Genomic DNA, 16,973 nt, shown 5'->3' on the forward strand with positions numbered 1-16,973 from the left:
CCTATAATGAAATGGATGTTGTTGAAGAACATGAGTAAAGTTTACAACATTTTTGATAAACGATAGGAGAAGACAGTATTTTTACACAGAAAAGAACAATTAGTTTTTGTTCTCAAATTTTCTTCTTTAAACTTCTGATTAAGAAACATTACAAAAATTTTTTTAACCCTCTGCTGATGATAACTTATCCCCACTCTATCGCCAAAGAACGTAACTTCCATATTCCCCACCAGGCGTCCAGGATGACGATTCTTGACGATAACGGACAAAAATTTGCCTAGAAAATAATTATTTTTCCAAGTTGTTTATTTTAATTGTTCTGGACTTTACTAAAATACTGAAGAAGAAGGGGAGGAATTAGAAGAAAAAGGAGAGAACGAAGTGTAAGAAAAAGAGGAGGAAGATAATGAGCAGCATCAATGATATTGAGTACTTTAGATCAGCGGTCAGCACAATCATTTCTCGATTAAAGATACATTGTTTATTTTTGCGATTTCCCAAAAATAGCCCCCACAGCACCGAAACTTTCCTAAAAATTTATTAAATATTTACTTGCAATATTTGGAATATTTAATTGCAATTTTTATTGAAAGTTGTGTAAAGATTTAAATGTCCCGATTAAATAAATGTTTAGGGTGAAAATTTCCTGAACATTTAAATGATATTTTCGCCTAATTATAATTATAATTAGACTTTCCTGAACATTGAAATGTTCAGGAAAGTTTCGCGCTATAAACGTTTATTTAATCGGGATATTTAAATCTTTACACAACTTTCAATAAACATTGCAATTAAATATTCCGAATATTGCAAGTAAATATTTAATAAATTTTTAGGAAAGTTTCGGTGCTGTGGGGGCGGGGGTAGGTTTGTTACAACCCTTTTTGAAAAAGTCGAAAACATAGATTTTTTGCAATGGGAAAAATCTAGATCTTGATGTTACTAATGATACGGAAATTTTAAATAATCTCATTTTTCAAAATGAGTTAATTCAGATTTTATTAACTCTTACAAATTATATTAATTTTTAATTTATCAATTTTAATTATTAATAATTTACAAATTATATTTCCTCTTTAAAATTATCAGATTAAATAAATGTGATAAATACTTGCAATTTATAAATAAAAATTATAATATCTATATTAATAATCGTTGTATTTCCGTAATCTGTTTGCAGTTTGAATTTTAAAAAAAAATGTTATCAAAAAATTTGAAAATAATTGAATTCCTTTGAAGAATTATATTACAATTTTTGAAAATCGTAATTCTTTTCAAGAATTTCTTAAAATAATGGACATTCTTTAATATCTTTAATTAATAATTTTTAAAGAAATTAAATTTTATGAAAAACTTTTCACAAGTTCTTAAAATAATCGTGTTGCTTAATAATTAAAATTCAACATTTAATTATAGAATTTTTAAAAAAATTTTAGAAAATAATTAAATTTTTCTCTGAATTTTATTACAATTTTCTAAAATAATTTAATTCTATCAACGAATTGTATCGAAGGATTTATTAAATTTATTTTTTTGCAAAAAAAATTTATTTATTTATTTACAGGTATGTTTACGGGTACAAATTTTACTATCTATAAAAATAATGGAATTGTTCCGAAGATTGTTATTATTTTTTAAAATAATTGAATACTTGCGAAGAATTATATTAAAATTTTTTAAAATATAATTATTTATGTACTTAATAAGTGAATTTTTTAAATTTTTATTACGAAATTATTCAAAAATTTATATTTGAAAATAAAATTTTTTATAATTTTCATAATAATAATAAATTGAATATCACGTTTCGTGCGCATAACATTTGCTAGTTAGTACATATTTGTTGTTTTCCTTACTGAAAAAGTGGATATATAATTTAAAAATAGTTTATTTATAAGGGTCAAAGATATAATAATTAAATGTCAATAAAATAATTTTTATAATTTCAGGCAAACTTTAAATAACTCAGCCACACAAAAAAAATAAAGTGTCTTGATCTGGGGTCGAGACATATGTATTCCGATGTATTTCGATGCGCTGAATCCGAATCCGCCATCAGAATTTGGCCAATGGGTCCTGGTTTCGCCCTAATCTCAAAAAATACCCTAAAATCGTTAAAATGGTCACTTTTGAATTATCAAAATTGAATCTAACCGCATATTGATAATTTTCTCAGATTCCTTAATTTAAATGAACTATTCCATAAGCTGTTCAATTAAAAATTCATAAAAAACATTAAATATATCGAACCTAACCTCAAAAACACATCTAAGATTCCAAACAAACAAATGATACCATTCACAGCGCAATAAAAATTATGTAAGCTCATGAAAGTTACAACTCAGGTGTTTTTATGACTGCTGATTACGAAGCCGGTGTTAGTTTATCAAAATTCAAAATGGCGGATCCAATATGGCGAACAATATAATGAAAATTGGTTTGGATTGGCTTGAAAATCTTTACTCGGGGGGTTTTTGGGGTCGCTGATGACGAATCTCATGTCGGTTTCTAAAAATTCAAAATGGAGGATCCAATATGGCGGTCTTTATTAATTTTAACGATTTTTTTAAATTTATTACTCACGGTTTTTCGGGACCTTTGATAACGAATCCTATATCAATTTTTATAATCTTAAAGTCTTACGAATTGTTTTCTAACAATTTTTCTAACAATTCGTAAGACTTTAAGATTATAAAAATTGATATAGGATTCGTTATCAAAGGTCCCGAAAAACCGCGAGTAATAAATTTAAAAAAATCGTTAAAATTAATAAAGACCGCCATATTGGATCCTCCATTTTGAATTTTTAGAAACCGACATGGGATTCGTCATCAGCGACCCCGAAAACCCCCGAGTAACGATTTTCAAACCAATCCAAACCAATTTTCATTATATTGTTCGCCATATTGGATCCGCCATTTTGAATTTTGATAAACTAACACCGGCTTCGTAATCAGCAGTCATAAAAACACCTGAGTTGTAACTTTCATGAGCTTACATAATTTTTATTGCGCTGTGAATGGTATCATTTGTTTGTTTGGAATCTTAGATGTGTTTTTGAGGTTAGGTTCGATATATTTAATGTTTTTTATGAATTTTTAATTGAACAGCTTATGGAATAGTTCATTTAAATTAAGGAATCTGAGAAAATTATCAATATGCGGTTAGATTCAATTTGATTCAATTCTGATAAATCAAAAGTGACCATTTTAACGATTTTAGGGTATTTTTTGAGGTTAGAGCGAAACCAGGACCCATTGGCCAAATTCTGATGGCGGATTCGGATTCAGCGCATCGAAATACATCGGAATACATATGTCTCGACCCCAGATCAAGACACTTTATTTTTTTTGTGTGTCTGTGTAATTAAAATATCAATTGAGAACTAAACTTTACTTTATTAACAATTTCTATAAGTGATTTATAATAATTTATCTAAAATAATTGTTCACAATTTAAATTTCAAATCCCTCTGCTAAAAAAATAGTACAAATACCTAGTGTGTAAGCTTAAGAATTTTTTTATGACAGAATCCTTTTACTGAGGAAATTATTTTATTATTTAATAATTTACACAAATTTTTAATATTTGTATGGTTAATGTGGCATTCCAGGAGAAATTTACTACTTTTCGGAGCACCCTCGCCGATTTCTTTCAAACTTGGTAGTATTACATTTGTTGGTCTAAAGTTTCAGAAAATCAATTTTTTAAGTAAAATCAATTGTTTATTTAAAAGTTACAACAATTGCTCAAAATTGTTTAAATGCCGATATCTTTTAAACGGTACAAGATAATTGAGTTTTCTTTTTTGCTAAAAATTCATAAGGACGAGACGCTTCAAAAATGTTATTAACCTTTTTTCTTATTTTGTTAATTAAAAAAGTTATTTAAATAAATAAAATTAACTTTTGAGCAAGAATTCAAAACTAAATGACTAACGAACCAAAAAATTCCTTGTTTTTCACACTTTTATATTCCGAAGAAAAAAAGTTGATCGAGTTTTTCAATCACTTATAATTTAAACAATGATTCGCTTGTTTACAATTATTTTGCAACTAAATGATCATATGTTCTCTCCTGCGCGCGACTACTGCTACGTCACGACCGTCTGTCTCAGAATATATTTTTGACAAGCGTGGAAAAATTTAGGTTATGTTTAATTAAAACAACGCATTTCAATCTTTTTAAAGTTTTAGGATATCAGGATATCAATATCCTGATTTAACTTTTTTTTCCATGACTGCTAAAAACTTTAAAAAGATTAAAATGCGTTGTTTTGATTAAACATAACCTAAATTTTTCCACGCTTGTCAAAAATATATTCTGAGACAGACGGACGTGACGTAGCAGTAGTCGCGCGCAAGAGAACATATGATCATTTAGTTGCAAAATAATTGTAAACAAGCGAATCATTGTTTAAATTATAAGTGATTGAAAAACTCGATCAACTTTTTTTCTTCGGAATATAAAAGTGTGAAAAACAAGGAATTTTTTGGTTCGTTAGTCATTTAGTTTTGAATTCCGGCTCAAAAGCTAATTTTATTTATTTAAATAACTTTTTTAATTAACAAAATAAGAAAAAAGGTTAATAACATTTTTGAAGCGTCTCGTCCTTATGAATTTTTAGCAAAAAAGAAAACTCAATTATCTTGTACCGTTTAAAAGATATAGGCATTTAAACAATTTTGAGCAATTGTTGTAACTTTTAAATAAAAAATTGATTTTAATTAAAAAATTGATTTTCTGAAACTTTAGACCAACAAATGTAATACTACCAAGTTTAAAAGAAATCGGTGAGGGTGCTCTGAAAAGTAGTAAATTTCTCCTGGAATGCCACTAATATTTATAATAAATGTGATTATTCTGTATTTTCGAATACTTATTTATTTCATTCATATTTTATAACCAGAAATATTTCACTAAATTCTACACTATATTTCAATAGTTTATATTCTTTTTATTTATTTCATTTAGAAGAATAGTTAAAACAGTTAAAAACAAAAAGATTATTTCATAGTATACAAAAAAATATTAAAAGAGTACTTAAAGAAAAATTATGAACATTTCAAAATTTTCATTTAAAATATATTACCTCCTAATTTTTAAAGGACTTTGAAATAGAGAAGAAAAATGTACAGTGTGTTTAACTTATTACTATGTTGAATGCTTTTTCTAAGAGCTTAAAAATTAACTCATTTATAAAACTAGTCAAGTTTTACTCGAGTAAAAACGATTTACTCGAGTTAAAATAAGTAAATACTTTAATAACCTGAAAATTGCAACTCTCTTTGATATAAGTATTCGTAACAGAATTTGAGAACGTTTGACATTTTAATTGGGTTACTTTTGGAGACCGTCTGCAACGCCTGTCCTAAATCTCATAACATCTTTTACAGGTACTTGGAACTCTTAAAGCCGACGCTGCAAAAATTAGTTTTTATTTCTTACAAATTAATATACAGAAGTTTAAACATTAAAAACTATCCAAACACACACGCAAAAATGTGCAGGAATCCTAGTATTTCAAATACAATTTCTGTAACATATATTATTAAGAATGTTACATGTTTTCAAGAAATTTAATGCAATGGAGATATTATTTTCGTGGTTCATTGCATCTTATTGTTAGAACATAATAATTGATCCAGTTGACATCAGAGATGGAGATCTATTTGTAGGTTCTGGCGAAAGTTGCAATCAATCGATATATATTTATTGAAGATTGGAATCAGTGTAGACTGAATCCATTTCAAATCAGGCAAGTCGACTAACTTTAACTTATAGATTTACCTGTCGTTAAAATATATTATTCTACATGAAAAATAAAGAGACACGTATTTTTTTATTTTTCAAAAAAGTTTAATTTAACAAAGTTATGCACATTTGAACTTTGAGTGGTAAAACTCGAATGAACGGTGAAAAAATTTGTTTTGCTTGTCATTTTTTTCTTTTGAGTATAATTTAATTTTTTTCTTGGGTCTTGTAAATGGTCTTGTCCTTTTCCAAATTCCGTTTGAAATTTGTAAAAATATTAAAAATTACCAAAATAGGGGATGGTTTTCTGAAAATAAATAAGATCAATTTTCTTAAAAATTTTTCACCTTTTTTATTATCAAATTTTTAACACAAATTTTTAAAATAATGATGAACAATTCCTATGAATTTCAAGCGGGCTAAACCATTCTGGCATTCAGGAGAATTTTTTTTTGAAATATTTATTTTCACAAATTTTCAAATTGTTGACGTGCATTTTTAGAAACAGATGAATTGTTATAACATTTCATTTATTCTCGGAAGTTCACGTCAATAATGTTATAATTTATTTATTTAATTATTTACTAGCAAATTAATTTTAATATAATTTAATAGAAAAATCGTTAATTATAATTAATAATAAACACAATTATTTTAAAAACTTAAAAGAAATTCTTCTTAAAACTAAATTTTTTTTAATTTTCAGTAAAAGTTATTAAGAGAAACTTCATTATTTCCATAGAAAATTGAAATTAATTCTTCAAAACGATTCAATTACTTAAAAAAATTTTAATAAACATCTTGTGTTATAGTCAGCAAAAATTTATATCCCCACTTGTATTGTTTCATATTCGACATGAGCTGCAAAACGTATTTGCAACTCAGTCAGTCAACCAAAGGAGGAAAGGCTCCGTGGGTACTCTACGGATACCTTCGAGAAATTTGATACGTGATATTAATTGAGGTGCTTGAGCTTGTCGATCTAGACAATAAGACTCAGAAGAAGACGACTTCTGGAGGAATTTCATCCAATTGGAGATCTAGACAGATACGTCAGCCGCTTACTTGGGGTGTTTTGCAGCAGTGTCTACGGACACTCTTCACACATCACCAGGGTCCAGAAGAAGCAGAAGTACGTAAGAATTATTCAACGAATAAACAACATTTGATTTGTTTGATTAATTAAATGGTAACTAGACTACGCAAAACATTTATTTACACCCGACAAATGTAAATTAAAATTTAGCACTCTGATTTATTACACATATGTATAGGGATTTTAAACATACAAACTATACATTTGACGCAGACTCTGACTCGACTAACAAAAGTTTAAAAATGGAGAATGAATCAAAAACTATCCTTTATCCACCTGGAACATCAACAACGCCAAATATTGAGCAGATTCTTTAATCTATTGTGGATCAACTTTCAAGATTAAATATAGGAGTTACGAGTTTAGTTCATGAAAATAATAACAGGAAAGATGAAATTTGGGTTAAATTCTACGAAGGAAACACATAAAGATTCTGAAAATGCATCCCATAACGAAAGTCATTTCGGTGATAACGAATCGCAAACCGATATTCAACAACAAGCAAATAGAATAAATTATCAAAAAATAATACAAAATCAAAATTTAGGAAAATATACTGCGAAATATATAATTAGAACTATTAAAACATTAACAGGACAAGATGATTGTGAAGTTGAAGATTTAGACAGCTATGCAAAACTTTTCAATGCTTTACGTGTAAATTTAACGCAAATCGGTTCAGTGTCAATGCTTCGATAAAAATTATTAAATTGCAAACAAAACCCTACCGAAGATATTCAATGTTTCAACAATAAATATAGGAAAATTTGTCATAAATTAAAATACGTAATTCAATCAGAATACATAAACCCAATTAAACAACAAGTTGCAATAGAAAATGAGGAAAGTGAAATTTTAAAAAGATACATGATGAACATTCGTCGAGACATAGGATTACAGATAAAAGCTCAACGACCGCTAAATTTAAATGAAGCTCAAATGCAAGCATTGAAATTGGATTTATGGTTTTAAGAAAGTGAAATACCAAAAACAGAATCAACAAGTAAAATTTTCACGATTTCCAATCACGCCTACATTTAAAGGAATTCATAAACCTTTTCTAAATTATCACAATTTGTCAAATATTGTAAATGCACCTGCAGTGCAAGTTCCAACACAGATAAAGCAGGTATCATGTTACAAGTGTGGAAAGACGGGACATATGATAAAAGAATGCACTACATCAGCAAACTTTCGCGACGGCTGGTTGCCGAAGAGACCACCGGAATTAATCAGAATGACACGCGAAGGCAAAGAATTTTCAGACTTTTAGGCAATGACCGAGGAAGAAATGCAATACCACGAGCAATACGAAAAGAATGTCGAATATTAACCTTGTGCGGACGATTACAATCCGTAAACGGAAGAGCTGATAACGGAGAAGAATACAGACTATTAATAGATTCAGGAGCATCAATTAACATAATAAAAAGAAATAAAATACCTCGAAACAATTACACGACTTTTAAAATAAAAAAGAATTTTTGTATGGGAAAAGATAAATACCAATCAGAATATGCTGTTCATTTAAATTATTTCGGCACACAACATTTGTTTCACATTGTCGATGAAAATTTCCATTTACCCGAGGATGGAATAATTGGATTACCATTTTTACAGAAATATGAAAAATACGCTATTACTCCAAAATTCCTTATCATAGAAAAGTGGAAGACACCTTTACATGAAGATGGATATATAGTAGAACAAAATAAAATGCGGATATGTAACATCATAATGAATAAAGAAGATGGTGATATTCTAATAGAAGATGATCCAAATATTCCCACCGGACTTTATAAAATACAAAACGGAATTATGAAAGAACCTGTTTATAATTATTCTAATCAGCCTTTGGAAGTGCCAAACAAAATTGAAGGAATACATGTAAAGAAAATTGATTACGACATCACAAACGACAAACGCTCAAAAATAAAACAAAATTAGCTCATTTGGATAAAAATACAAAAGAAGATCTTTGGAAAATAATCGAAAATTATCACAGTAATTTTACCCTAGACGATGAAATTCCCTGCACAAATTTGACTAGTAACAAAATTGTATTAAAAACTGGAAAAATAATCAATGACTTTAGAAAATTAAATGAGGATGCAGGTCAAGATGTATATCCTTTGCCAGTGACTGAAGACGTTCTTTCACAGTTAGGAAAAGCAAAATTCTTTTCAGCATTCGACCTGCCTTCAGGATTTCATCAAATTCGGATGGAAAAAGAAAGTCAAAAAAATATACAGGATTCAGCATAACTAGAGGACATTATCAATTTATCCGAATGCCAATTGGATTAAACAATGCACCAGCCACATTTCAAAGAATGATGGACCACGCTTTTCAAGGATTAATTGGTGATGCATGTTTTGTATACTTAGATGACATTGTTATTTTTGGATCTACATTAGAAGAACATAATAAAAATTTAACCAAATTCATGGAAAGAGTAAAAACATTGGGATTAAAATTACAAGCAGATAAGTGTGAAGACCTTCGACCAGAATTAGAATATTAAGGACATGTTATCACGGATAAAGGAGGAAAACCAAATCCTTTCAAAATACAAGCAGTTCAAAATTTTAAAGAACCAAAAAACGTGACAGAAATACAATCATTTTTAAGACTAGTTGGATATTACAGAAAGTTTATTAAAAATTTTGCGCACATAGCTAAACCATTATCAAGATTAACAGCAAAAGGAACTGTTTTTGATTGGACGAAAGACTGTAGTACAAGCTTCAAATTATTAAAAGATTTACTGTGTAATCACCAGTATTAAAATATCCATATTTTAATAAAAGATTTGTTTTGACAACAGACGCCAGTAATGTAGGAATAGGAGCCGTACTTTTTCAAGATGGACATCCTTGTTGCTATATTTCAAAACTATTAAATAAAGCAGAACAAAATTACAATACAGCAGAAAAGGAATTATTATCAATTATGTGGGCTACAAAAAGAATAAAACAATATTTATTGGGACGGACATTTACTATTCAGGCAGATCATAAAGCACTAATTTGGTTACATAATGTAAAAGATCCTAGTTCAAAATTATTAAGATGGAGATTACGCTTAGAAGAGTTCGAATATGATATAGAATATGTTAAAGGAAAAGAAAATAAAGCAGCTGACTGCTTTTCAAGATTATTTCAAATACAAGACGAGGACAGTGAAAAAGCCACATCAGCAGAAGGATCAGAAGACAATGAACTTAGTTCAACAGAAGAAGAAGAAGACATGTCACCCGATATACAGAGGTTTGATGACATTCCGCAAACAAGCGATAATAAAAATGATATTATAACCGAACATTATGACGAAACAGATATTTTAACACAAAATTTTGGAGAATGGAAAAAGAATAAAGAAACTGGAAATGTTACAATAAAACCTAACGCTCAAGGAAAATTATGCAAAACAAGACTAACAAAAGATTTACCCCCATTCAAAAAAGGAAACAGGTTAAAATATTTTGAAAATCGAGTTAAAGAATTTACAGATAGAAAAATGATTTCATCAATTCTGAAGTACCTAAAATTAATCTACCAATGGAAAAAGAAGCATGAAAAATGATTAACTAAAGCTACAGAGATGTAATACAAGACAGTATTTGCGACAACAAATAATACTATTACATCATACACACTAGGTTAACACAAGATTTTAAACGTAATACACTGTTAGAAAAAACCAAAACTGTATCTCTCAACTATGCACCTAAATTAAATAGAATAAACACAAAATGTAAGCTACGATTTACCACTCGACATAAATGAAATTGACAATCACAAATTTAAATTAATTGTTTAAAACAATATGTAAATTTTTGAGTAGAAAAATGAGGACTAATGTGTGTAACAATAAAATGAGTAATGTTGACGTCGTTATATCCTACGAAAGACAACCACATAGAAACTCAGAAGTACATATTAAACCTTATTTAAATAAAAATGTAAATCTTAGGTTTTAGGGACTAAATCCTATCTAGCGAGAGGGATGTTATAGTCTGCAAAAATTTATATCCCCACCTGTATTGTTTCATATTCGACATGAGCTGCAAAACGTATTTGCAACTCAGTCTTATTCCTGCCTTTAAAGTGTAATATTGATTATTATAATAAATTGTCACTCTCAGAAGTGATTAAAAGTAAACTCTGCCTATTTTATAAATTAGACCATAACACTTGTCAAGAATTAAATTATTTTCAATACAATTTTAATTACATTTTCTCGAAAGAATTCAATTATTTATTGAAAAAAATGGTGATAATATTATTGAAATGAGTTTAATTATTTTCAATTTTTTTTATAAATACTTTACAAGAATTAAATGATTTTCAGTAAATCGACAATTTAATTATTTCTGAAAATAATTGAATTCTTAAATAAAATTTTATTAAAACTGTTTTAAATAATTGAATCCCTGCAAAAAAGTTTATTATTTCTACAAATAATTGAATTTTTGCCAACTTAAAAAAATAAGTGAATTTTTGAGAAGAATAAATTAAAATTGTATTTAAAAAAAATTGAATTCTTGAAATGGATTTTATTAAAAGTTTTCTGAATTATTGATCTCCTGTGAAAAATTTTTTTTTTTTAAAAATAATTGAATTTTCTTGGAGAATTTTCACAAAATTTCTAAAAATAATTGAAATGTCGAAGAAATCAATTAAAATTTTATTGAAAATAAGTGAAATTCTTCTAAAAATTTTATTATTTATATAAAAATAATTTAATTTTTTACGAAGATTTTTATTATTTAAAAAATGACTAAAGAATTTTATTACAATTATTAAAAATAATTGAATTCTTTATAAAATTCAATTTTTTTTAAATTTTTTGATAAATTCTTCACAAGAATTTAATGATTTTCAGTACCTACATTAATTTTTAAATTTTAAACATTTAAAAAGTTAGAAAACAAAAAAGCAAACAACAACTAACTTCAAACTGCGAACAGATTAACGAAATACAACGATTATTAATATAGATTAAATTGTAAAAGGGACATCCCCTTTTGTTTACATAAGTACTTTTAACCTAATATCTAAATCTGTACTGTACAAATTTCAAAATTGTTAATACAATTATGACTTCACTTAAAAACAAGGTTAGCAACTAGTATAGGTTAGAATACTAGTATATATAATGATTCATTTGTTTTTAAAAATGCACGTCAACAATTTGAAAATTTGTGAAAATAAATATTTCAAAAAAATATCTGCCCGCCCTTCGGGCGGACACATTCTCGTCCGCGCTTCGCTCGCAAGTTTCAGCGCGCCTCGGGGCGCGCGAATTTTGGTCGTCGCGCTACGCGCTCTGTGGATTGTTGCGCGCAAATAACTCGTTTCGCTCGCAGTCGTCCACGAACGTTGTTAATTATTTGCGTTCTTTTTTCTGTTTCCTATTATACGTTTCATGAAACCATTTTTTTTTAAAGTTGCTACGACTTTAAGGATTACATTCGCATCATATATTTTTGTTTGCTGATGATTGCGAGATTAAATGAACTTAAATGCAAATTTTTGTTCTTGCTGATCAAGTTTTTTGTGTACGTGATTTGAAGGGCTGGCTGCAATAAGGGGACGAACGCGAGATTTGGAAGGGATACTGCCAGTCGGGTAGCAGTGACAAGCCTTGAGCCGCTCACTGCTACCTGACTGGTATTATCCCTTTCAATCACGCGTTCGTCATCTTATTGCAGCCAGCCCTTCATTTGTAAATAACAATTATTTGTTTAAACTGTTGCTGAAATTGATCAAATCATAAAATATCTTCATGTTTTTTTGCCCAACTTAATTATTTGCAAAATTTAAAAATAACCCTAGTTTTTAGGTCTTTTACATAATATAAGAAGCTGATTGAATAAACAAGTATTTATTTTTTTATTAATTTTATTTATTAAAAACAAAAAAATACCCGAAAAGGGTATACATGAAGAATAATAAAATAAGCTATAATAGAACACGTAATTTATTGTTCTAAAATCTAAAAGTACTTTAAATATCTTAAATTAACATATTTCAAGTAACCTAAAGGTGAATAAAAAACACAAAAATTTTTTTTGGGGCCTTCCAGAAGAAACTACTGAGTACACTTCCTATGAGTTTCATTGCAATTGGAGGGGTAAAACATATAAATAATTCAAATTGTTTATAAAATTGTTATTAAAAATATTATGAAATTTTTAACTTTACAATCATGCAAATATTTTCATTTGAAAAAGTGGACAACTTTGTGTAATTACTGTAAGTTTTATTAATTTATTGTAAACAGCTTTTGAGTTATCATTTTTTTTTAAAATGTTGTAATATTTTGTTAATGCAAAAAATTTTTTTTTCAAAAAACAGTTAAAAGTGTTATTTTGTTTTGTTGTGAACTACAGACATTTATAAAAATTTTAACATTTTAGAAAATCAATAAAAAAAAATTAACATAGTTGAGCTAGTCTGGCCCAAAATTTTTTTTAAAAAATTGAGTTTTTATGAAAAAATTAAGTTTTCAAAATTTTAAAACTACTGTAGTTTTTGTAGTTTTTAACGAAAATGGCTGGTTAAGGAACATAGCCTTCATTTTTACACCAACTTTAAGTGTGTTAAATTTAAAAACGATCAGATAAGATTTTCAAAAGTTATTGTGTCAACAACATTTTGGTCTGCAGACGGACATACATATATACAGCCAGACAGACACACAGACAGACGTACTCGCCGGACCATGTTTTTTAGGTTCAGGGGACCCCAAAACGTAAAGATTTCATAAAATTAGCAAAAGTCAATTTTCGACCAAAACTAATACTTTCTCATGTGATGAGAATGTAAAAATTCTCCTGAATGCCAGAATGGTTTAGTCAGCTTAAACTTAATTATTGTTCATCATTATTTTAAGAATTTGTGTTAAAAATTTGATAATAAAAAATATAAGGTGGAGCTTTTGAAAAAATTGATTTTATTTATTTTTAGAAAATCATCCCCTATTTTGATAATTTTTAATATTTTTACAAATTTCAAACAGAATTTGGAAAAGAACAAGACCATTTACAAGACCCAAGAAAAAAATTAAATTATACTCAAAAGAAAAAATATGACAAGCAAAACAAACTTTATTTTTCATGTAGAATAATATATATTTTAACGACAGGTAAATCTATAACTTGAAGTTAGTCGACTTGTCTGATTTGAAATGGATTTAGTCTGTAGTATTTGACATTTTTGGTTACATGAAAACTGATCTGAATTCCATTATTGATGTTCAAAATGCAAAAAAATAAGAGAAAAATAATGTAAACTATTATAAATTAAGTTAAAGCTTCTTTATACGTTTTACACCCTAAAAAAAGTAATCTTATATTTAATGAAAAATTTTCTACTAATATCCTCTCTGTATTTCCTCTCAAAACATAATAATATTTTATTCTAATGTAGAATATTTTTATTTTTTGTTTTAATAAAATAATGACAAAAGATTTTCTTTAGTATTTTCTTCTTTAATTAAGATTTTTCGTTTTAAATTTAGAAAATGTGAAGGAAGGAAAAGGAAAAAATATGATAATATCGTTCAATGTTTCTCCCGTTTGATAGTTGCGCCTTTGTTTTTTTAATCTGTCAATATCAATATTTTTGTAATAAGTGTTGATGAGTTTAAGAAATAAAAAAAAAAAATAAAAACATGGAAAAACGACAATTAGATTTTGTCGTTTGTATTCATATGAAGTTGAATACTCTAATGTTTGGAAATGTCTTATGTACAACGAACTTATGATTTCATATCCTTTGAAATTAATTATTATTCCAACAAGCGGTTTGAATATGATTTCCGCACGCGATTTAAATTATAAATAATTTATTTAATTTGCGAGTTTATATTTTATTGTTTAAATATTAAAAAATAAATGATTTAAAGTTTATTTAGTTTGGCTAAAAGTTATATATATTAAAATTTCTGAACATCAGCAGAAAAAAAACTTGTAATCAAATTACAAGCGAACTGGTGATGATTAACTGATGAGCCATCAGTTAATTTTTCAAAGTATTTTGAAACAGTAATAGTTCCCATACTGTTATGGAGGAATAATAAATTCATTCTATTAAGTAATAAATTCTAAGGATTGCATACCTTTCATGCGTCGCTCTACAAAAATACCCTCCGTGTCTTCTCGTCTCCACATTAATTTAGGTGTAGGAAATCCATCTGCTTTACAAGTAAGTGTAACATTTTGATGCTCTCGAACAGCTATTGTACTTTGGGTTGAATATGAATCCAATATATTCGGCGGAACTGTCAAGAGAAATAATTTCAACATTTTGTTAATAATATTATAAATATGACAAATATTTATATATATTAAAACCAATTATGTGCAAATTTTGCATTTTTCTGAAACATTTTCTGTAGAATTACTTATTCTACTAAAATTCTTATTTGAGTAAATATTTGCACATAAGGATTAGGGCGCATTAGAGTCGATCTCATGTGGCGTAGAACTCAGAAAATTAATCAAGGTTTTAACAAAAATTTTTTGATAGTTTGAACAAAATTGAATAATATTAACACGTATCTCTAGGTAACTAAAATACGCCACACTAATTCTTATAGAGATTTTAAAACGAATTTCTAGCTATTTTCATACAAATCAACTTGTCTTTATTGAACATTTTGCAAACATGTTTGTCATATAGTTACCCAAGTAGAAATGTAATACTGGCATAGTACTGACTGACAGTATAGCAGTACTGACTCCAGTACTAAATCAGTACTGGGAAATCCCTGGCTGGTAACGCTGTCCAGTACTGATTTTTTACCGACAGTCATAGTACTAAGTCAGTATTAAAATATCACTGGCAGAACACCGCCTAATTACTGATTCGCAGGTAAAATTTAAAAAATTTGGAAAATGCTGTAACGCGTTCTCTAAAACAAAATTTACCTTTAGAAGCTTATATTAATTTGTTATTTGATTATTAAAGAAAAGGGAGTAATTTATTGAATACTAATAATTATTATTAATATTTCTGTAGTAAATAAACTTTTATGAGTAACAATAAAAATGTAAATAATTAGCGAAATTGCTTTTATTGAAATATAAGTTTTAAAAAAATTTTTCTTTTTTTTTCATTAATTTATACAATCTTATTTATTCAAATTAATTACTAAATTATTATTATTATTGTTTATAATTATTTAAATTTATATTTTATGTAACACTGTTGAGAATTATAAACTAAACACTTAAGGCTAAGACGGAAAAATATCGCACGCACGGGGGATCGAACCCTAGACCTCGAGGACGCAAGTCGCATACACTAACCACACAGCCACGCAAGCTTGGAAGTTATTTTACTTAAACTTCCTTTTGAATTATGGGAAGGATATATACAGTGCTATAATAATGAATTCGCTGTATATTATATTTATTTAAAGAAAAATTATTATAAATATATGTTTTAAATATATTTATATACATTTTAACAAGACGTTATATATTAATTAATAGGTATAGCATAAAAATATGATAAAAATTATTAATTTAATTATTTATTAAAATAATAATAAAAAATATATATTTATACATTTTTAAAAAATAAAAAAATGTTATTATTAATGATACATAATAGTAAAAATAATTAATAAATAATAATTTATTATTATTATGATATACCTATTAATTAATAATGAATAATATATTAATTAAGTGTTTGATGTTATTGTTGATGAATAATGTTTTTAAAAATCTTGGAAAATATTTTAATAGTTAATAAATCAAACGATGTTGTTATTAATAGTGGCCGGTTTAATGTCATTATAACAAATTTTGTTTGTTTTTTAACTCCTTCGCAGTACTGATCTGGTGTTATGCCAGTTTTCTGCCAGTACTGATTTAAATACTTTTTTAACTCCGACGTATTACTGATTCGGTTTTTGAGTCAGTATACTCCCAGTACTGATCGGGTTCCGAAAGTCAGTACCGACGGTCAGTACTGAGTCAGTACCATGCCGGTGTTTAACTCCGTCCTAACTCCGGACATTTCTACTTGGGTAATGATATTTAAAAAAATATAAATACAAAAAAATTACTTTTTGTGGTTTTTTGGTATTGGATTGTAATGTAATA

General features: G+C 27.4%; 1 protein-coding gene across 8 annotated transcripts in view; it reads right to left on the bottom strand.

Annotated features, from left to right (window-relative positions):
• The window catches only part of LOC122502831 (lachesin-like), a 351,041-nt gene that overhangs the window by 53,188 nt on the left and 280,880 nt on the right, over window positions 1-16,973 (bottom strand). For all 8 annotated transcript variants that reach the window (XM_043613114.1, XM_043613113.1, XM_043613112.1 and 5 more), the window contains one exon: window positions 14,978-15,139. In XM_043613114.1, the coding sequence (XP_043469049.1) occupies window positions 14,978-15,139 (162 nt within the window). The remainder of the gene's footprint in view (window positions 1-14,977; window positions 15,140-16,973) is intronic.

Source organism: Leptopilina heterotoma, unplaced genomic scaffold, assembly GCF_015476425.1.
Source record: "Leptopilina heterotoma isolate Lh14 unplaced genomic scaffold, ASM1547642v1 Lhet_24, whole genome shotgun sequence".
Lineage (NCBI taxonomy): Eukaryota > Metazoa > Arthropoda > Insecta > Hymenoptera > Figitidae > Leptopilina > Leptopilina heterotoma.